The sequence below is a fragment of the Eptesicus fuscus genome, chromosome 16 (assembly GCF_027574615.1).
Source record: "Eptesicus fuscus isolate TK198812 chromosome 16, DD_ASM_mEF_20220401, whole genome shotgun sequence".
NCBI lineage: Eukaryota > Metazoa > Chordata > Mammalia > Chiroptera > Vespertilionidae > Eptesicus > Eptesicus fuscus.
This window is the reverse complement of record NC_072488.1, coordinates 10,334,551-10,357,619: the sequence shown is the minus strand read 5'-3', so window position 1 is coordinate 10,357,619 and position 23,069 is coordinate 10,334,551. Positions and strand designations below refer to the sequence as shown.

General features: G+C 39.4%; 1 protein-coding gene and 1 long non-coding RNA gene across 2 annotated transcripts in view; one reads left to right on the top strand and one right to left on the bottom strand.

Annotated features, from left to right (window-relative positions):
* The window catches only part of NCOA1 (nuclear receptor coactivator 1), a 167,265-nt gene that overhangs the window by 29,560 nt on the left and 114,636 nt on the right, over positions 1–23,069 (bottom strand). The window contains exons 12-17 of the mRNA XM_054728547.1: positions 19,650–19,797; positions 16,525–17,842; positions 13,627–13,807; positions 8,617–8,734; positions 6,974–7,142; positions 5,398–5,712 (exon numbers count right to left, since the gene is read on the bottom strand). Of these exons, the coding sequence (XP_054584522.1) occupies positions 5,398–5,712; positions 6,974–7,142; positions 8,617–8,734; positions 13,627–13,807; positions 16,525–17,842; positions 19,650–19,797 (2,249 nt within the window). The remainder of the gene's footprint in view (positions 1–5,397; positions 5,713–6,973; positions 7,143–8,616; positions 8,735–13,626; positions 13,808–16,524; positions 17,843–19,649; positions 19,798–23,069) is intronic.
* Positions 3,267–23,069, top strand: part of LOC129151936 (uncharacterized) — a 114,553-nt gene continuing 94,750 nt past the window's right edge. Inside the window, exons 1-2 of the long non-coding RNA XR_008558645.1 lie at positions 3,267–3,481; positions 8,642–8,752. This is a non-coding gene — a long non-coding RNA (uncharacterized LOC129151936). The remainder of the gene's footprint in view (positions 3,482–8,641; positions 8,753–23,069) is intronic.

The window sequence follows — 23,069 nt, the reverse complement described above, 5'->3', positions numbered from 1 at the left end:
GACTGAATGACCGAACGACTGGTTGCTATGATGCGCACTGACCACCAGGGGGAAGATACTCAACGCAGGAGTTGCCTCCTGGTGGTCAGTGTGCTCCCACAGCCTGGCCCGTGCCTTCTTGCAATCCAGGACCCCTCAGGGGATGTCAGACTGCCGGGTTTCTGCCTGTTCCCCAGCAGTCTGACATCCCCCCGAGGGATGCAGCAGTGCCGAAGTGGCAGGTGGCTGGGGAGGAGCCCCAGCCGGGGCTGGGCACAGCTCTGCTGCCACCACTGCTCAATAGCACTGCCGGGGAGGCGGGAGAGGCTCCTGCCGCCGCAGCTGTGCTCGCCAACCATGAGCCCAGCTTCTGGCTGAACGGCACTCCAGCTGTGGGAGTGCAATGACCACCAGAGGGCAGCTCCTGCATTGAGCGTCTTTCTCCTGGTGGTCAGTGTGTGTCATAGCAACTGGTCGACTGGTTGTTCTGTCATAACAGTCACTTAGGCTTTTATATATATAGACTAGTGGCCCAGTGCACAAAATTCGTGCATGGGGGTAGGGGTTCCCTCAGCCCAGCCTGCACCCTCTCCAATTGGGGAATCCTTGGGTGATGTCCGACTGCTGGTTTAGGCCCAATCCCAACTGGCAGTTGGAAATCCCTCTCGCAATCTGGGAAAGCTGGCTCCTAACCGCTTACCTGCCTGCCTGCCTGATCACCCCTAACCTCTCTGCCTGCCTGCCTGATCGCCCCTAACTGTCTCTGCCTGCCTTCCTGGTCGCTCCTAACTGCCCTCCCCTCCCGGCCTGATCTCTCCCCCAACTACTCTCCCCTGCCGGCCTGATCTCGCCCCTAACTGCCTCTGCCTGCCTGATCACCCCCAACTGCCCAACTGCCCTCCCCTGCCAGCCTGATCTCGTCCCCAACTGCCCTCCCCTGCCGGCCTGGTCTCGCCCCCAACTGTCCTCCCCTGCCAGCCTGGTTGCCCCCAACTGCCCTCCCCTGCCGGCCTGGTTGTCCCCAACTGCCCTCCCCTGCCGGCCTGGTTGCCCCCAACTGCTCTCCCCTGCTGGCCTGATCTCGCCCCAACTGCCCTCCCCTGCTGGCCTGATCTCACCCCCAACTGCCTTCCCCTGCCGGCCTGATCTTGCCCCCAACTGCCCGCCCCTGCCAGCCTGATCTCATCCCCAACTGCCCTCCCCTGCTGGCCTGATCTTGCCCCCAACTGCCCTCCCCTGCTGGCCTGATTTCACCCCCAACTGCCCTCCCCTGCCGGCCTGATCACCCCTAACGGCATCTGCCTTGGCCCCCACCACCATGGCTTTGTCCGGAAGTAGTCAGATGTCCAGAAGATGGCTGGTTGACCCGGTCTAATTAGCATATTACCCTTTTAGTAGTATAGATAGATTATATAGGATAGGATTGCTTAAATGGAGGGGGGGAAGCCTTCTTCATCAGGAGGAGATACTCTTGGCAGACAAAAATACATAATCCCTATATATGGACTGAGAGCCACCCTTATGCACTATACTGCCAAACCGGTCATTAAAAAATTGAACTGCTTTCTTATACCTTACACTAAACAGCTGTTGCCCTTAAAACCCCTCCTCAGCCCCCACCTTAGGTTCTGCCTTCGCAGTTCACCCAGATTTGGTTTTGATTGAGCGGTTTCTATGCCAGTCAGTGTCTCCGGGCCTATCAACAGGCCTGATCAGAGAGGCGGGGCTGATCAGCCACCCCTGCAGAGGCCTGAGAGAAAGAGGCACGGCTGTTGGCCAGGCCCGGGGCGAAAGAGAGAGCCAAGTGCTGATCAACAGCTGCCACGGAGGCTATGGATCAGACCCTGCTTCTCTCTCCAGGCCTCTCTTTGGGCCTGATCCGCAGGCCCCTTGGCAGTCAGTGCTGGGTCAGGGCGCCCTCAGCAGCGGCAGTCAGTGCTGGGTCGCCACGGCAACCCAGCACTGATTTCCGGTTGGTCGAGCCTTCGGTCCTTTTGGATGTTATGGATCCTGGGTTTTTATATATTAGGATTAGTAGAACTGTCTATCCCTATGGCAGTTCTACAATGTTTTAATTTTTAAAACTTGGTTTTAAATCTTGATATCTGGTAGGGCAAGTTCATTCTCATTCTTCTTTAAGGTTGTATTCATTCTTCTAAAATAAGTTTTGCATCTATTTGTCAAATTCTGTGTTGAGATTTTGATCAGAATTCCACTGAATCTATAGGTTAACTTCAGAAAGATTGTCATCTTTACAACAGCCTTTAAATCAACAAATACATTTTACTTGTATCTTCTTTTTGACTTTTAATTATGATTTACTTTTGCATATTGTGATATATGTTGAAATTATATTTTCTAATTGCTTGTTGCTAATAAAAAGGATTTTCATTAATTTTTATTTCTTATTCTTTTATCTAGAAACCTCGCTGAACTTCTCTATTAGATCTAAGTTCCCTGTAGATTCTCTTGGATTTTCTATGCAAGCAATTGTATTACTTGTATATGATAATTTTGTTTCTTATGTTTACTTTCTATATTTCAAAATTCTTAGTAGATTCTCTTGGATTTTCTATGCAAGCAATTGTATTACTTGTATATGATAATTTTATTTCTTATGTTTACTTTCTATATTTCAAAATTCTTAGGAGGTTGATGGTATTCTTTTTTGTTCTATACTGATATGAATTTATTCACTTAAAATATACAACCTGTCATATAATGGAATTTAAGACAGAAGAAAAGGTAGATGTTCCACTTTAGTTCACCAATTTTTACCTGTATAATTTTAAATAATTCATTTAACCCTTAATTTCTTGATTTTATCCGGTACTATTAATGCCAACACTGCCATTTACTCTCCTCTTCTTCCGTGATGACAGAATAGGATTTTATTCAGCTAAATATCCCAAATCACACATCTCCACGAGTACTCTAAGTCAATCCTTGCCAGCAATTGGTTAAAGGTGTACAAGTGATTCAGTTCTGGCTAGCCAAACATGTGAAATCTTTTTTTGTTTTCCCTTTTTTGTGAGTGGGGGTGGGGAAGTGGGGAAGAAGGGACAAGAGCCTTCTGAAAGTTTCGTGGCTTTTAAAACAAGATGCATAGGAAAAAGATAGTCTTGTTTCCCTTGCTAGATAGTTTTGTTTGCATGTGGTATTTGTAACCATGGCAGCCATTCTTCTAGTTACCAAGGATTACAGGGTAAAAAGACAGAAAGAACCTGGGTCCTTGATAACATCCTTAAGTCTCTGAAGTAACCACACCTGGACATGTCTCTATTTTGAATCATCTCAATATCTGAGTAAAAATATTTTTTTGTTTTACTACTTTGAGTTGAGCTTTCCTTTTTCTTTATTGCTGAGATAAGCCTTGGCCAGTCCTCCCTCACACACGGAAGACTGCAGTGAAGAGCCACTATGGACTGAGTACCCCACTGCTGAACAGAAGAACTTACGGCCCTGAACCCAAAGAATAGGTCTGGATATCGTGGCTCGTTAGGTAGCAGAGTTATTGTTTTACATGGCAGTATATGTTGTTGTTTTGTGTGCGTAGTGACATATCTGGAGGCTTAAAACATAATGTGCCCCAAATTCTGTATTTCTCCAACTTGATGGATATTTATTTCACTTTGTTGGGCTACCAAGACCTCCAAACTTTGGACATGATTCCATGATATTTAAAGGAAGCACAGAGGAGCGATGTTGACCTATTTGTGTCCTTATTTCAGATACATTCTTTGCATGACTACTCTGCTTATCAGCTGCTTTAGAGCAAATCAAAGCAAAGACACTTTTTTTTTCTGAGCTAAGTATGAATTATCATGTCATCTAGTCAGGAACCTGACCTAGATTGTTGAAATGGTCTTGCTCACTGAGCCTTTACTGTAGACAGTATCTACTGAACTCTACTCTGTGAAATGAGGAAATCAGCATACCTACACTTTCCTCTCCGTTTTTGGTTTAGCACTTAGTCATTTACTGCTGTTAACTTTTGGGTATTTATATATTAAATACCCTAAACTGACTATAAGTTCTCAAAGTTGCCTGTGTCATTTTTTCTTTGTCTTCCTCACAATACCTATCATAGTTCCCTTAAATATGTTTTATGAAAGATTAAATACAAAGGAACTATTAAGTATTTCCTCTTCTTATGCTATCTTACAATGAACAAGTTATAACAAGATGTAGCTTATCTTTAATTTATTCTCAGAACATACTACTATTCCTTTTCTTTGTTTCTCTTCTTTCTCTCCCCTTAATTCCTCTTTGAATCCTTTATTCCACCCCAAGATTTACAAAGTTATTCCTTTCTTTGTTATTCTACCATTAAAATTTTTTCCCTATCTCATCTCTCCCTTTCTCTTTCTCCCTTTCATCATCTTTTAAAGTGAAATGAAAGTACATTATAGTATCTATTATATTTATTAAATATAATTTTATAGTAATAGCTAGCATTTATTAAATGTGATAAGATGCCAAGTATTATACTAAGAGCTTTACGTGCATTATCTCATTTAATGCACACAACCACCTATGAGGAAAAGGAATTAGTTACTAGAATCTTTTTATAAATGAAAACCCAGAAGCTTTAAAAGGGTAAATAAACTGATTGTCGAACCACGTAAGTTAAGATTAGCACTAGGATTTGAAACTAGAGCTTACTCTTACCACCATTACATCATACTGACTTTCTAATTTATCTCCTTTTTCTTCCTTCCTGAATTAGTAAGGCTCCAGGAAATATCATTAAATACTTAAAAAATAATCTGAAAAAATATACACATATGGTTTAAAAAATACAGAAGGATTAATATGAAGAAAGAAAAATCTACAGCCCCAGTCCCACTTCTCAGAGATAATACTTTTAACCATTTGCTTTTTTGGCTCCTGATGATTCTCTCTATACCTGCTGCTTATACAGACTTAAATATTTATGCTACTATAACTACTCATTACCTGTCATGAGAGAGATTTAACTCACCCACAACACCCAACACTATTCTTTCCTCATGCTCCTAATATAATAATACCACTCCAATTTCAAACAACATAAATAAACTTCATTTTCTGTTTCAATAATCATAAACAGTATTTCCTGATATTCTATAAATTAAACTGTTTCTCTTTATTGATTTAATAACTGTATGATGTTCATCCTAATATTTTTTATCTCAAAAAACAAGATTAACTGCTTTCAAATTGTAGGTCTCCAAGTACTTTGTTATGAGCCAGCAGTCTTTTAATTGAACGAATACGTCCCCTTTTCTTATCCTAGCAAACCAAGGATGGTGTTTTGAGTCTTTCATAAAGGTCCTGGGAGTAAACTTGACACCTTTGCTGTAGCAACTGGGCTGTCTTATTATAAAGAGAGCACATACCTTTAAAAAGTATCGCCTGCTGAACGAGAGCACTCACCTGCTGTTGCCCCTGTAACCGCTGTTGAAGTTGAAGTCGAAGTTGGTTGGGTGCAGCTGGAGGTCTGTTCAGAGTTTGCCTGGGCTGCATGCCCATGCCAGGTGAAAAAGCGCCTCGGGGAGGTGTTACCGGAACAGGCATAGACCCCAATGAAGGTTTTTGCCTGACCATGCCTTGGAAAGGGCTCGTGAGACTGGCAGTAGGTGAAGGAGAAGAATAAGGCTGGGAATAAAGGTTGGGTCTTTCTTCCATCATTAAAGGTGGTGTTGCTTGTTGTGGTGGAAATCTCTCTGATAATACATCTAATCCACCTCCCTGTTAGAAAATAAGCGAGGCTATTTTACACATATGTTTCTGCCAATAAGTGACATGTTTCTCTATGTAACTCTATGTAACTTTGGATTTGATAGCATCTCTAGAAAGTTTCATCATAATCTATTCATACGGAATTCATGAAGCTCTCCAGATGTTTACTACTTAAAGGAACTACCTCTGAAAGTTACTTTTGAAATGGAGTAATAGATTAACTGAGATGTTTATATTTATTTCTTTTTTAAAAAAAATATTTTTATTGATTTCAGAGAGGAAGGAAGAGGGAGAGAGAGATGGAAACATCCATGATGAGAGAGAATCATGGATCGGCTGCCTCCTGCAAGTCCCCCACTGGGGATCGAGCCCACAACCTGGGCATGTGCCCTTGACCGGAATCGAACCTGGGACCCCTCAGTTCGCAGGCTGACGCTCCATCCACTGAGCCAAACCAGTCAGGGCTATATTTATTTCTTTTTTTAAAATTCTTTATTGTTGAAAGTACTACATATGTCTCCTTTCCCCCCCATAACTGAGATGTTTAAAATCTCAGTAAAGAAATGAAAATGCAGTTAAAATGAAGATCCTAAATCAATGAAATGAAGCAAAAAGGTTTAAAAAGAACTTCATTGCAAAGCCTAAGAATAAACAAACTTTATATTTACTAGGTTAGTACAGATGTAGCTTACTAAAGGAGGGATGAGTCAGGCATTTTTCTATCTTAAATATAGAATTCATGTTTTTATCTTATTTGAAAAAAATTCAAAGTTCACCTAATAGAATGCTGTACAGGTGGGCTTTCCTACTTGTTTACTATTACTCGTTCTAAGAAAAATAATTTAAATTGTGACCTGTTGTGTGTAAAGGTGTGTGTGTGTGTGTGTGTGTGTGTAACTAAAAGGAGAGTTTCATGAAGCATAACTTCCTCTGGACATTGAAATATGGAAAATATAGGTTGAAGACTAGCATGAATAAAGGATATATTAAATCCTAAAATAAGAAGTGATGATATGAATCTGTATTCTATTCTAAGGAGAGCTTCTAAGATTGTTTCACAGTGAAAGGCTAAGACTTTCTAAGACTATTATTATTACTACTACTTTGTGTAAAATCCCATTATTACCCATTACCTATTATATATTTTGTTAACTTCCACAAGGGTAAATTATAAAACACAGTGAGAACAATACTGAAAAATCTTGCTTAAGAACCATTTTCTAGCTTCTCAGGGACGAATCATTTAAATAATGCCAACTTTAGCACATACCTGGACAAGTTTGTCAATTCCCAGAGCTCTGTCTAATTCAGCCAACTCAGTTTCATCTTTGCCGCTGAGGAAAGATACCAGCTGTTCAAGAAGAGCCTTCTCGTCATTTCTTCCTTCTACTGTTGTTGGCGGGCAGAGAAGCTCATCTAACTGTGAACTAATACACTGGCTGCAGAATTAAAGGACACAGTTTAAAACTGTAGAGCAAATAATTATTCAATCTTAAGAAAGCAAATACAATATAAATATACATGCAAATCTAGTTCTAGAAAATTTTCTGATACACTTAATGTGCAGAAATTTATGAACATATTTTTCATTATTTTGCCAATCACTGAACTTTGTCTCCATATTCTTCATGTTAGCTTACAGAACTACTCTAAAAATTAACCAAACAGTTAAGATAGGGAAAAAGAACTTTTAACAAATATAGAAAATAAAAATCTCAGAAAAAAATAATTTAGCCTATATTAAAATTTGTTCTGCCCTGGCCGGTGTGACTCAGTTGGTTGGAGCACTGTCTGGTACACCAAAACACTGGGTTCGATTCCTGGTCAGGGCACATACCTAGGTTGTGGATTCCATTCCAAGTCATGGAACATACAGGAAGACAATCGATCAATGTTTCTTTATCACATTGATGTTTCTCTTCCTTCTCTCTCTCTCTCTCTCTCTCTCTCTCTCTCTCCCTCTCCCTTCTTCTGTCTAAAAATCAATAACCATGTCCCCAGGTGAGGATTGGAGGGAAAGATTTATTCATTCAATGGGTGCTATTAATTATTGATAATTGAACCACAATCAAAATAGTATACATTGCATTACCTAACATTCAAGGATGATTAGATCATATTGATAACATTACATGATTGCCATTTTAAAAAGAACTTAAACTAGAAAAATGAAACATGCTTGGTATTAAGCAATAAAACAAATAGTTGATTACATGTAGGAAATATGTAATCTAATCCAAACTAATATCAAATGATGCATAAAACTTAGAAAGATATAGAAAATAATACTAATATTATAATACAATTATAGGGATTCTTCTTTGGAGAAGGTAAGTGGGAACACATTTCATGTATTCACAGTTAAGGCTTTAAACCACACTCAATACTATCTAGTCACCTTTTGGTTGTTGTATATGAGATGTATTCTATGTTATGGAATAAAGCTACTTGTGTTGGTTAGAAATTAAATTCTAATCAAGATGGACACTGAGTAGATATAGAAAGTATCTTCCCTCCGTATACCCTCTTGCTCTAAATAAAGAGAAAAACTGGACAGAATAGTTACCTAACTAAAAGCTCAAGAGTAACACAGTTGTTGTACTGAGGCCGATTCGTTCATAGGTCCCAGAAACTTTATGGTAATCCATCAAAGCAAAGTTAAGAGATAAAAAATAAACCAACAGCTGCATACTGCATCAATCTCCTGGTAATTACAATATACACTAGTCTTGCAGTCATGCAGTAAAATATCTGTTTAACTCCATCTTCCCCATCCTTTTTTTTCATTATCAATCACTTCTGTCAACATCCAACAAAATACCAATGTATCCTGGAATCCAGTTTGGGAAAAGTAGTTCTTTGTTGTAGAAGTTGGTATTTGATACTTTACAAAATACAAAATATATTACTCACTCTTCTTGTTTGTTCTGATTCACAGCTGTCACTGTATTATTTGTCCATGGAATCTGATCAGCTGTTCCTGGTTGTCCAAACTGGTTATCAATTGCTTCCAATTCCAGCTCAGGTAATCCTGATTAAAGAAGCAAAGGTAAGAAGTCAGTGTCACAATGGAAGATAAAATGACAATATTTTTCAGAAGTAATATATAGTACAATAGAGTGAGATTTCAATTATATAATACTAGAGGCCTGGTGCACGAAATTCATGCATGGGGGGTGGTGTGTCCCTCAGCCCAGCCTGCACCCTCTCCAATCTGGGACCCCTCGAGGGATGTCTGACGGCCCGTTTAGGCCCGTCGGACATCCCTCTCACAATCCAGGACTGCTGGCTCCCAACTGCTCGCCTGCCTGCCTTCCTGATTACCCCTAACCGCTTCTGCCTGCCAGCCTGATCACCCCTAACCACTCCCCTGCCAGCCTGATTGATGCCTAACTGCTCCCCTGCCAGCCTGTTTGCCCCTAACTGTCCTCCCCTGCAGGCCTCGTCACCCCTAAATGCCCTCCCCTGCAGGCCTGGTCCCCTCTAACCTTCCTCCCCTGCAAGCCTGGGTCCCCCCCAACTGCCCTTCCCTGCAGGCCCGGTCGCCCCCAACTTCCCTCCTCTGCCAGCCTGGTCACCCCTAAATGCCCTTCCCTGCAGGTTTGATCGCCCCAACTGCCCTCCCTTGCAGGCCTGGTCCCTCCCAACTGCCATCCCCTGCTGGCCATCTTGTGTCCACATGTGGGCAGCCATCTTTGACCACATGGGGGCAGCCATCTTGTGTGTTGGAGTGATGGTCAATTTGCATATTACTTTTATTAGATAGGAAAGAGGCCTGGTGCATGGGTGGGAGCCAGCTGGTTGGCCCTGAAGGGTGTCCTGGATCAGGGTGGGGGTTCCCTTGGGGCGTGGGGCAGCCTGGGTGAGGGGCCTGTGGTGGTTTGCAGGCCGGCCATACCCCCCGGTGACCCAAGGGGAGGCCCTGGTATCTGGGATTTATTTATCTTCTATAATTGAAAATTTGTAGCCTTGAATGGAGGCCTGGGCCCACTAGGGTGTGCGGAAAGCTTGGCTTCCTCCATTGCCAGGGAAACCCAAGCCTCCTGCTCGCTCCATGGCTGCAGCCATCTTGGTTGGTTTAATTTGCATACTCACTCCTTATTGGCTGGTGGGCATGGCTTGTGGGTGTAGTGGAGTGATGGTTAATTTGCATATTACTCTTTTATTAGATAGGATTACCTCAATGATACAGAGGTCACTTATTCAGAAAGTTAGACTATCTAGAAGGTGGCCACATAATGAGAAATGACAAAGTGAGAAAAGGTCTGTGAATCAAAGAAAACCTGATGATAAAAAGTTTGCACATAAGTTGATATTACCATAGGAGAATCACTCCAGACCCGTGGTCAGCAAACTGCGGCTCGCGAGCCACATGTGGCTCTTTGGCCCCTTGAGTGTGGCTCTTCCACAAAATACCACGGCCTGGGTGAGTCTATTTTGATGAAGTGGCATTAGAAGAAGTTTAAGTTTAAAAAATTTGGCTCTCAAAAGAAATTTCAATCGTTGTACTGTTGATATTTGGCTCTGTTGACTAATGAGTTTGCCGACCACTGCTCCAGACTATTGGAAAATTTTCAAAGATAATTATAACAATTTTGGTTAACTGATTTTTCAGTTTACAGCACATCAGAATACTAGTATGCTATAAGTAGGGTCAGTGTTATTATCATGGTCTGAGAGCTGTAAGCAAAAGGTAAAATATACTGTATAAAATGCACAAACTAAAGGGCATAGCCTCTAGGGTCATTCAGTAAGTGGACAAAGCTCTATAGTTGTTAATCTTAAAATATAATCCTATATAATTCCTATATAATAAAGAGATAATATGCAAATTGACCCTCATGCCCTCGCATCACAAGATGGCTGCCACAAGATGGTCACCCCCATGTCATCACAAGATGGGCGCCCCCATGTCATCACAAGATGGCCGCCCCACGCCATCACAAGATAGCCACCCCCATACTGTCACAAGATGGCCGCCCCCACATTGTCACAAGATGGTCGGCAGGGGAGGGCAGTTGGGGGCAACCAGGCATGCAGGGGAAGGCAGTTGGGGGTGACCAGGCCTAGAGTGTAGGGCAGTTGGGGGTGAGCAGGCCTGCAGGGGAGGGCAGTTGGGGGTGACCAGGCCTGCAGGGAAGGGCAGTTGGGGGCGACCAGGCCTGTAGGGGAGGGCAGTTGGGGATGACCAGGCCTGCAGGGGAGGGCAGTTGGGAGTAATAGGGCTGGCAGGGGAGCAGTTAGGTGTCAATCATGCCAGCAGGGGAGTGGTTAGGTGTCAATCAGGCTGGCAGGGGAGCAGTTAGGGAGCTATCAGGCTGGCAGGCAGAGTGGTTAGGGGCAAACAGGCAGCCAGGCAGGCGAGTGGTTAGGAACCAGCAGTCCTGGATTGTGAGAGGGATGTCCGAGGGGTCCCAGATTGGAGAGGGTGCAGACTGGGCTGAGGCACCCCCCCCACCAAGTGCACGAATTTCGTGCAACGGGCCTCTAGTAGTATAATAATTGATGCTTATAATGACAAATGAAAAAAGAGATTGAATTATGTTTTGTAATGGAAGAAAACAGTATATGCATTTTAGAAAGTTTTTGTGGGGGAATTTTTTTGAAAGCTTTGATAATTTATGTACCACTTATGTAGAAAAAACACTGTAAATAAACAAATTCTAGAAATTTAGGGACTGATAAATAAATTATGGAATATATAATTATAATGTGCTGTTAAATGAAAAAAGAGAAAAGCATAATCCAAGATATTATGTTTAGAATAATTCTACTTTTACAAATTATTTCATATATTAACACAAAAAATATTCTGTTAGGCTATCTATCCTTGGTAGATTTTAGGTAGTGAGATTAAGAATAACATTTATTCTCTTTTAAGATTTCTAATGATTGCTTATAATTTATAAAATGAACATATATTAAATAATTAATCATTGTATGGGCTGAACTGTATTCCCCCCAAATTTATATGTTGAAGTTCTAACTCCCAGCACCCCAGAATGTGACTGTATTTAGAGATGATTAAGTTAACCTTTTGCACTCGGATGTCGAGTGTGACTCGACATGGTTAGCATCGGTAGCAGCTCGTATGTCAAATTGTATTGAATGTATCAATAATTTGAAATATAAAAAATCCAAATAAATAAGTTTGTATGAAAAGAAACTCCAGTTTTTTTATTCTACTGCTGCGCTTTGTAAAATCTGGGGTATTTAAAAAATTAAATCCCGAGTAGAATAAAGGAATTGAGAAAAAAGCAAGCGAGTAAAACAGGGTTGTTAGAGTGGCCTCTGTGACTGGTGTTCTTATCAGAAAAGGAGATTAAGACTCAGACAGCACAGAGAGGGACTACCAACCACGAGGACCCTGCAAAACGGCGGCCATCTGCAAGCCAGTGAGAGAGTCCTTAGAGAAAACCAAACCTGTCCACACCTAACTCTGGACTTCTAACCTCCTGAACTGTGGGGAAATAAAGTTGTTGTTTAAGCCACGCAGTATGTGATACTCTGTTATGGCAGCCCGAGAAGACTAATACAATTTTTTAAAAATCAAAGTAGAGTTAAAAACTGACAGAGAAGAGGGTCGAGGTGACTGAAGAGTCTTCATTACAGCTGCCTGGAAATCTTGGTAAACTTTCAGGAATTGTGTCATGACAACTAAAAGCTGCTGTAAGATTGAAATACACAAGTCTCACAACTGATCCTATCAGAAGAGGGATAAGACAGGCCAGGAACCCAGGCAAATTTTGAAAGTGAGCTGGTTAGTTCCTTTTAATTTCAAAGTCACACAATGGAATTATCACCACTGTGTGTGTGTTTTCAACTTCAAAATGAGATAGGTGAAAATATCTGACAATCCCATCTTCATGAATTTGAAGTGTTATACTATTGAAGTGTTTCTTTTTTTTGTACATGAAGTTTATAGCTCCTTTATTCATTATCAAAACTTAAAGACATCAGCTATGTCCTTCAACAGAAGAATGGATAAATTATGGTTCATCTATACAATGGAATATAATACAAGTGAAAAACGAGATGCTATCAGACCACAAAAAGACATGGAGAACATCACAAGTGTTTCTTAATTAGGAGATGCTAACATGCTAGAGCAGTAGTGAATTACTGCAACACAGTTGTCTCCTGAACAGTGCTCCATGGAAAATTCATTCTGTGGGGTAACATGTCCTGAGAAAAGGAGTTCCATAATCAAGAAAGAAATTAAACTCATTTCTTTAACACTTCTTAAAACCTGTAATATGCATTGTGAAAATTTAATGAGGAATGATGTATGTGCCATGTAGCATTTGATTCAGTGTACTTTAGCACAAAGCCCTTTTTTTGCAACTCTTAGGACTAGTGTTCAAGACACTCTGGGAAACAAAATCTGACCCAATTATTACATTTCTGAAAGCCCTGCTATGGAACGTTTTGGATTAAGATTACAAAACTGCTTTCCTTAACATCAACTGTTCACCTTAACATTAATTACAAAAAGGTAGATGTTATACTGTAACTTAAAATACACAAGTGGAGCCGGAGTGGCTCAGTTGGTTGAGCATCATTCTATGCACCGAAAGGTTGCTGGTTCAATTCCAGGTCAGGGCACATACCTGCGTTGTAGGTTTAGTCTCTATGGAAGGCAACCAATTGATGTTTCTCTCACATCGTGTGTCTGTCTCTCTCTTTCTTCCTCTCTCTAAGCATGTCCTCGGGTGAGGATTAAAAAGATAGATAAATAAATAAATAAATAAATAAATAAATAAATAAATACACAAACTGAGTGAAAGTCATATGTTTAAATGTAACTGTGTTATTTACAGTGGCATTAATGAAAAGGTATTTCATTCCTGATAAACAAAAGCTCTGTGCAATAACAGTGACTCATTAAACATTGCAAATGAGGTGTTTGTCCCCCACACATACTATTCAGCCTGGGAGTGGGTCTGGCAGTGGTGGCCTGAAGTGAAGCTGGCAGGATCTCTGACTTGATGGTCACACTGCTGACCGCACCATCCATCCTCTCTGTCTCACATAAGCCTGGCAACGGGGCTGCCTTCTCCAGCGTGGGTAATAACTGATCAAACTGGTCAAGGTCAGCTGTAAACTAAGAATGGAAACCAAAGTTAGAGAAAGTATATTCTATACTTTCACCAGAAACAATGTAGAAAAAAAGTTGCTCCTTTAAACTTCATGAATTAAATGTGGCTATGAAAGAAGGAAGAAAGAAGAAATAATTAGAAAGACTGAGACCTCATTGAAATTACATGACCTAACTATTCCACTGGAAAAAATTTGAATGCTTATGATATTAATATACTGCAGGATATAAGATAATATACACATCATATTTATCTAACATATCTCTGTATAAAACTTATGCGTAGGAAAAAGATTGAACTGGAAAGAAGTGTTGAGTACTGTGATAGTTATCAATAATAGTTATCAAGGGTAATTTTTTTCTGTCATATTTTTTCAAAATTTTGTGAAATGAATTACTTAATGATGGAATTAAAAAATTACATATATATTTACATTAATATATTTGTCTTCTAGGATAGATAGGGAGTCCCAGTACCTGCCTGAGGTTATGCATAGAAAAAAAATTGCCTTTATTTCACTGTATTATTCTTCTATAATTACTCTGAGATAAGTCATCAACATAAAATGTCTACCTATTTGTATTTCATTATTTAATCCAACTAAAACTTATAGTTCTAGATTGTATAAATAGAACTATAGGTATGTATTTTTAAATGTCTGGCTTCTTTTACTTAACATTACATTTCTGACATCTTGCTGCATGTAGTAACTCATTTGTTTTTATTGCTGAATAGTACCCCATTGTATGAATGTGTCACAGTATATCCTTCTACTGTGATATATTTGGGGGTGTTTCCAGTTTGGGGCTAATACAAATAAAGCTACTGTGAACATTTTTGAATGTGTCTTTTGTTACAAATAATACTAACCATAAAGTAAAAAAATGACAACTGAACTACATTAAGATGAAGAACTTCATAAAATCACCAACAAGAAAAAGAAAAGGCAAGCCACGAAACAGAAGATAGCTGCAAATATAAAACTAATAAAGGACTCATCTAAAGTACATAAAGCACATAAAGAACTCCTAAAAGTCATTAGGAAAAAGACAACATACTGGGCAAGACATTTGAGTAGGCAATTCACAAAAGAAGAGATCCAAATGACTTATACACATTTATTAGAGAAACTGAAACTATGGGATACCGCTACACAGACCCAGAATGGCTAAAAATTAAAAGACTGATAAGACCAAATATTAGTAAAAATATGGGACAACTAGAAGGAATTCTCACACACTAGGAAAACTGGACTTATCTACTAATGATGAAAACATATTATCTTATAATTCTGCAATTCCAATTTTAGGTATGAACCGAGCAAAAATGTGTGTGCACGTGCATCAAAACAGGTGTGCCAGGATTGTACACAGTGGCATTATTTAATACAGCTATTACTTTTAAAGTTAATTTTATAGAGTGAGAGTTTTAATACAGTCATTATTTAAAACTGTTTTCAGCTTAAAAACATGACTTTTAGCTTAGTTGTACTATAAAACATGAGAGAAGCCCTATCCTCAAAGAGCACACAAATAGCCAAAACAGTGTTATTACAATAGTAAACAGAGACAGCCGGGCACTGTCAAGTGCAGAGGAAGGACACGGCTAACTCGGGCGACTGGGGAAGGCTGTAAGAGATGATGTCTGGATTGGTTTGTGAAGATGGGTTCAGCAGACACAGAAAGGGGGGCAAGGCAGAAGATGCTTAGAAGAGGGGCTTATCCCAGGAACGGCAAGGACTTCCATGTGCCTAGAGTACCGTATGCCTGAGGGGAGAGAGCGCTTTTTGTAAGATGAGAGAAGAAAATAAAGCTGGTTCAAGAAAAAGGACGTATGCATACTAATTTTGAATCTTGTCTCACAATGGAGAGTCTTATTGATAACCTGCTTTGTCAATACATTTTCAGCTATTTTATGGATGTCTATATTCTGTGTAAATAATTTGTAAGCTCCTAAAGAGGAAGGACCATCATATTTTCTGTTTTTCTTAAGTTCCTTCAGAGTCCACAGCAATTATTCAATACAGGAAGCTGCCTGTTAATTTTTACCCACCCTCGCCCCAGTCTAAGCATAGAGGTATTGATTCCATAACAATGTATGCAAAGATTTATTGACATTTACTTCTGCTTCAGGGCATGTTACATACCCTACTACCCAGAATATTCAAGTCCTTATTCTGACAGGGGTTGAGTATGGTTAGAATCAGATGAGAAGAAAAACAGCCTTAGAAAATGTTTCAGAAGAAATGAAACAGCAAAACAAGACAATATGGGCAGCCTCATCTACCTTTTCATTTCTCTACCATGTCATTTACATCAGAGTTTCCCAAACTTAGCTACACATCACAGTTCTCTGGGGAACTTCTTAAAAAATAGATTTCTGGGTTCTATATTCTCGGATAGTTATATTCAACAGCTAAGGTTGGGAGGAGAGAGCAGGAAAGGTATTTTTTAAAATCTCCAAAGATGTGAACTCTTGAGTCTATAAAAAGAAATATTTACTTTCTTAGAATGATGCCTTAATATCGTAGCCCTCCAAAGTTCCAAAGAGAACTTCTGAAGGCACCCTATCATTTTTCAACCGTTGATACTAACCTTTTAACATATAGCCAATGGATAGGGCAAAACAGCCTGAATCCAAGTCCGGTTTATGATTGGTGTAAAGTAAATGAAAAGGAAAAAATAACGAGCAATGTTCATCCTATGAAGTGGGGTTTACCCACCTGGTTCTGGGACTCCAGTTTAATTTCCTCAGGGGCAGGTTTGGTCATTGGGGTTGGGTTTGTGTTACAAGGGTCCATCTGTTCTTTCTTTTCCACTTTCACCTTTACATCATCCAGGCTCAGGTTTGGAGTTGATCTTAAATCTTTCTCATCTTTGTCTAAAAGGTAGCGTAGGAGCTGATGGTCTTTTGAGTCTTTTTTCTTTGAAGCATCCATTTCTAGTTTTATGGAGTTCCCTTGCACCTGTCCAGCCACTGACACAGAGGCAGACGCACTGTCCTTTTTATCAGGCTCGACGGACAAGGTGGTGATATCCGAGGGGCTCCCCTCCTGCAGGAGCCGGTGCAGAATTTTGTGCCTTTCGGTCAGTGAGCTGTGAGAGGAGGGGCAAGAACCGCCTGAAGAGTTAGCAGAGGCAGAGTTGGAAGTGCCAGTGCAAGACAGTACCTCTTTGCAACTCGTGTCTATATCAGCATGCCGTAACTGCTGCTCTGCGGTTGTTGTCAAAAGCTGCACTAGTTTGTGACTGGTCTGAGAGTATTTGTTGTCTCCATCTGACAGTCTGTCATTGTTATGCAGAAGCCCAGAATCCAGAGGTTTGCCATCACTAGAGCTGTTGTCAGGCTGAATCATTTCATTTAAAATGGATGCAATCTCTTTGTTATCTTTGGACTCAGCTTTTGCTGGCTGCATATTTAATCTGCTAGGTGAACTCTGTGAGCTTATCTGTCTGAGGACTGGAGAACTGGCTGAGAAGCCAACAGAGTTATTGGGTCCTTCACTCATACTCTGCAACGATGTTCCTGGGATGTTTGAATAAGACCGGTTACTATTATTACAGGCAGGACTTGTCATGCCACCAGGGGAGCTTAATGTCGGGATATTCGGAGGAAAGGAATTGTTTGGCATCCTGGGCCTTGTTGCCAATCCAGAACTAACTTGTCTCCTTGGAGACATGAACTGTGCGAGGGACATTCCTGTACCTTCCATAGGAGAATTATTGAGGTTTAAAGAGGGATTAGTGCTCTGGGAATTGGCCTGCCCCTGGTTTAAGGCAACACCGGCTACAATCTGACTTCCAGGTGAGCATCCAAAACTCCCTTGGCTGTTGCTAGAATTACTGTGACTGCTGCTATGAAGGTCTGAGCTCTGTTGGCGGTTTACTCTGGTGGATACCATGTTGCTGTTGGATGGTGGTAATGAGGATGAACGGGCCACCCCATGAGCTGGAGAGATAGTAGGATTGATGGAGGGGTTTACTCGGGGAATTGACATTCCAGAATTAGTGTCATCTTGAGGAGAAAGACCACTGTGTTCCCTAGGGGAGAAAAGACATTATTATTCAAACATTTTTATTGGTTTCCATTCAAATATTTTTGTGATGCATATTATAAAACAAGACCATTCACTAAGGAAAATCAGTGCACTGTTATTATTACGTGAAATATTAGCAGCACTTAATAGGAAGTAGAGCCGTGGTCTTGTAAAGTTGATAATGGTTTCTGTTATATGGGAACCAAAATCTTTCTTGGCCTTGGAAAAAATAGCCTATCTAATAAAAGAGTAATATGCAAATTGACTGTCACTCCAACACACAAGATGGCTGCCTGCATGTGGTCAAAGATGGCTGCCCCCATGTGGACCCAATATGGCTGCCACAAAATGGCCGGCAGGGGAGGGTAGTTGCGGGCGATCAGGCCAGCAGGGGAGGGCAGTTAGGAGGGACCAGGCCTGCAGGGGAGGGCAGTTGGGGGGAACCAGGCCAGCAGGGGAGGACAGTTAGGGGTGACCAGGCCAGCAGGGGAGGACAGTTGGGGGGGGGACCAGGCTGGTAGGGGAGGGCAGTTAGGGGCAATTGGGCTGGCAGTGGAGCAGTTAGGCATCGATCAGGCTGGCAGGGGAGTAGTTAGGGGGTGATCAGGCTGGCAGGCAGAAGTGGTTGGGGCAATCAGGCAGGCGAGCGGTTGGGAGCCAGCAGTCCTGGATTGTGAGAGGACTGTAGAACAGTTGGACATCCCTCGAGGGGTCCCCGATTAGAGAGGGTGCATGTTCGGCTGAGGGACACCCGTCCCCCCCCCCCCATGCACAAATTTCGTGCACTGGGTCTCTAGTCTAATATATAGACTTTTTAAAATTTAGTACAAATAATTAGCATTATAATAATTTTGGTTGAAAGATAAACCTTCCCACATTTCTGCATTTATTCATGACTCCCTTGTTAGTGCTTTTAAGCATTTCAACTCCAAAGAGGAAGATTGGGTAAGGAAAATACTGTGTCACTGATGTAAAAATTAAAAAGGGTGATATGCAGACATAGCAGATGTTTTGAAAGAGAAATCACAATACGAAAAAAAGAACTGTGTTAATTCTATTCACAAGCATAAATTAAACTAAAATTAGGAAAAAGCAGAATACTAAGTTCAGATTTTCATCGAGTTTTTTACTCAAATCCATAATTCTGACAACAGATTTGTGACTGGTATTACCATGTTCCAATAAGCAAATATATCAGATGAGGAAAAGATGAAGTGAGGGGAAATGTCCTTGTTTCTGTTTAATGCTAAGTTTTAAATACATAGCTGTAAATGTATGATTTTGAATAATTCATAGGATAAAAGAATGGTCCCATGAATTTACCATATATAACAATGTAAGACATGTTTAGAGAGGACAACAAATTAGGGACAATGATATTCAAAAATTTCAAGTTGATAGTTTAATGATTTGCAGTTAGAGAAACTATCAACTTGAACTCAGAAGCCATCAAAGTTTGCCCTAATGAAAAGGAAACATTTAAAAATAAAATAACAATATTAATAAACTCTCAAATCTTTTATAAGACCATATATGGAAAGTTGAAAGTTTTTATCCACTTTTTTGATTTTTCCTCTAGAACACATATTTTCAGCCTCACCTTTGCCTGTCTCCCTTTTAAACAATAAAGCTATTGTTAGGTGACAAAACTATAAAACTCAGTGTGGATATTTTGATTATATATACTCATCACACAAGTTTAATGCCCAATTTAGAATTTCTGTTTTCTAGCCATCAAGAGTATAAAATTTTTTTCTAAAAAGAGATGTGAACTGACTTATTTCATATGAAGCTCTCCAAATAAGTAGTACCTGTCGATGATATGAATTCCCATGATGAAAGGTTGCATGTCTGGACTTTGAGGGTAGCAAAGTTTACACTTGGTGTGGGCGCTAAGCATTGTCCCATCATTCAATATGAATCTATAGGATGGGCTGGAGGCAGTGCCACGAGTCATCACTGTTTCAAACAAAAGAGAAACCTAGTTAAAATTCTGACACTTGCACTCTGGGCAAAGGAGAGTTACCAAGCCTTATTCTACCTAGAACTTCGTTCTTAATATGCCCTCCCAAACGCTGCCTTCTCAGATTCAAAGAATAGTTCAAACGAAGCAGATCTCTGAGGGGGGAAATGATTCTGGCTGAAATATACCACCCGATGACAAGTTTTAATTCACTCCTACTTGAATGGGTGCCTTTTCACATAAGTTATGATTACGAAAAAAACCCAACCAGAAAAAAATCAACCTTAATCTTTCCCTATAATAGGGCAACTCTTTAAATTTATTGTGTCCATTAAAAATACCAGGAAATTACCTTCTCCCCTCTCACTTTCAGTATTATGTCTAACAAGTTTTTTCCCCCTTTACTGGCTGATTTTTTAATAACAGCTTTACTGAGATATAACTCACATATCATAAAATTCACCCTCTAAGTTTTTGATTCATTTACAGAATTCCTTAACTAAAAGTCAAATTTAATTTTTCACTAAGAAATGAATTCCTTACTGAATTCCTTACCCATCTCAATTTCAGCCAAATCAATGGCACATTTACCAAATATAACACACAAAGAAATTTAGTTTCTAATGAAATAATAGATGATGAAAAAGAATTACTAAGGTCCTATTTGACAAACTATTATATTCATATATGTATTATTTTTGATGTTTGAATTTAGTTTAGTAAGCAAATTAAGATAAAGCCAATGATTATTAATGAAAGGAACAAAAACTAGGTTAAAGCAGTCAACTCACTATCTAAACAACATAATTTTCTTTTGTAACAAAGCTTTTATTAACAGTAGACAAAACTCTAACCATATTGGTAAGTATTTACTAAACATAGAAAGGCCATGCCAAACTACTGAGTAAGAAAATATTGATCTTTAATAATACAATATAATCCTATTTTAAGAAAGATTTAATAGGTAGCTTCAAATATACCAAGCTTAAAAATCATATCCACGGAAACACAAGCATTACTACCACTAATTAAGATTATAATTTAGCCTGTAATAAATGCACTCCTATTTTCCAAAGACATTTCAGAAAAGACTTCAAATACATTTTAAAGACACGTGAAAAAGACTTAAAATGACATATTAATAAATAGACATATTAATAAATAATTTCTGAAGCTATATATTACTTTAAGTAAATAGAAGACATGTTTTATTTTATTGTCTTGTGTATATCATATAAACGGAAGAGGGTATAATCTGTTATAAATCTATACCATCTGCCTAAGTAACAAAACCAGGATATAAACTTAATTGAAACAGTTAAAGATTTATGTCCAAACAACTGAATTCCTTACCCATCTGGTAATTTCAGCCAAATCACTGGCACATTCACCAAATATAACACACAAAGAAATTTAGTTCCTAATGGAATAACAGATGATGAAAATGTCTTTAATGAAAACTAATAATTTTTGTGTAAGATTATAAGTAAATGTTTGCAACAGCAAACCCTAAAAAATATTAACAATTCCTGATTAATATCTTTTTGGAAAATACAATTATGATAAGAAGTGGCCTTTTGAGATAATTAACTTTTGGGATAATGATAAAGCTACAGTTATATAAAGGGCCAGATAAGACACAAGATATGTCATGTTATTTTGCATATGTCATTTTGTCTTTATCCTCACCACTGTCCATTGCTCTTTAGGATCTCCTATCTCTGGGAAACCCTCACTGGCTTTTCACCACTAAACTGAAGTGTCCAGTATGGTAGCCATCAATCACATGTGCTAATTAAATTTAAGATTAAATAAAATTTAAAGTTCAGTTTCTCATCACATTAGCTACATTTCAAGCACTCGTGTGGCTCGTGGCTCCCATACTGGCAGCACAGCTCTGTACAATCTGACTTTGACTTGAATTTCCAATCTTATTTCTCATTGCTTCCTAAACATTTATTCTGTATCTCTTTGTAGGAGGTAGATAACTTTTTACACACTTATTTTTCTTTTTCAACTCAAATAAACATAAGGGCAAAATTTATGCCCCATTCTTGTTTTCCACTCTCCATTGAATCTTGAACTATGATGCTATGCATATAAATTCATACAGTAAGTACTTGCTGATTCTCAACTTAAATTTCATCTAAATAGGGTAATATTGACCATAACTTTTCCTTAAAGGATAGAGTTAACTTTTAGCTATGTTCTCTAATGCTTATGTCTCAATTTATGTGTCTGCTCTTGTAGGAATCTAAACTTACTTTTGTAATAGAAATGGAGACAAATTTCTTGATTTACTGATAAGAAATTTGAGGAAGAACTCGAAACTCAGGCTAGCATGGGAACATTAAGACACTTAATGTGGACTACAGAAACATCAATGGTCCTTGGTAATTGTGCTGCCTTAACTTGTAGGACCATATCTAAAACAGTAAAAATTCCAAAGCTGGAGAATCCCTATTGCTACAAGGACATGGTTACACTTTAATGTTTGAAGTTAGATTATTTATTTTGGGTGAGAATGTGTAGAATAAGACTTAGCACATCATAATTCACACATCACTCTTTGAAATAAAAAGCATCAATATTAAATATAGTAAAACTTTAATTAGAACCCAATAAAGACTTTCCAGTTAAATCTAATTCTTCTGGTGCTCAATTGTTCAGATGGAGAGGTCAACAGGCAGGCAAGAGTCTAGGAGTCAGATTCAGGGTTGAACTTTTCAAGTTTAGGACTTAATAATACACATTAACCTTTGCCCATCATCACTAAAATGAAGTCAATAATGTTGTGAGATAATATCTAGCCTGGAGCCTAGAATAGAATATAGCAGATACTGAATGAATATTCCTGAATAAACACCCCATCCAAAAAACAATAACAATAACAAATAAGCAGGTTCCAAATTTTATATGTCCTGAATCATATACACATTCAGCTGATCCCTAGACACCATTTACACCAATAGCTTCAACCCCATAAAACAATCACTAACCTTTTGAATTAAGATATGAGGAAGGAAGTCACAAATGTTTACAGAGCTGTTTGGATGAACATTTGCTCTGCAAACCAAATTATCCTCATAAGTGGGTTTCAAGGTTTAGGACTGGACAAAACTATCTGAAATCTCATTTTGATCACAAGTTCTGGCCTTGTTTTCTGATCTAGTTTTGCCAGGCATATAGTTAGTATTTTGATCCCTGACTTCTGTGTCCATTTCTAAAAATGTAGAACACTTAGTGGGAAAGAATCTTATTACTGACA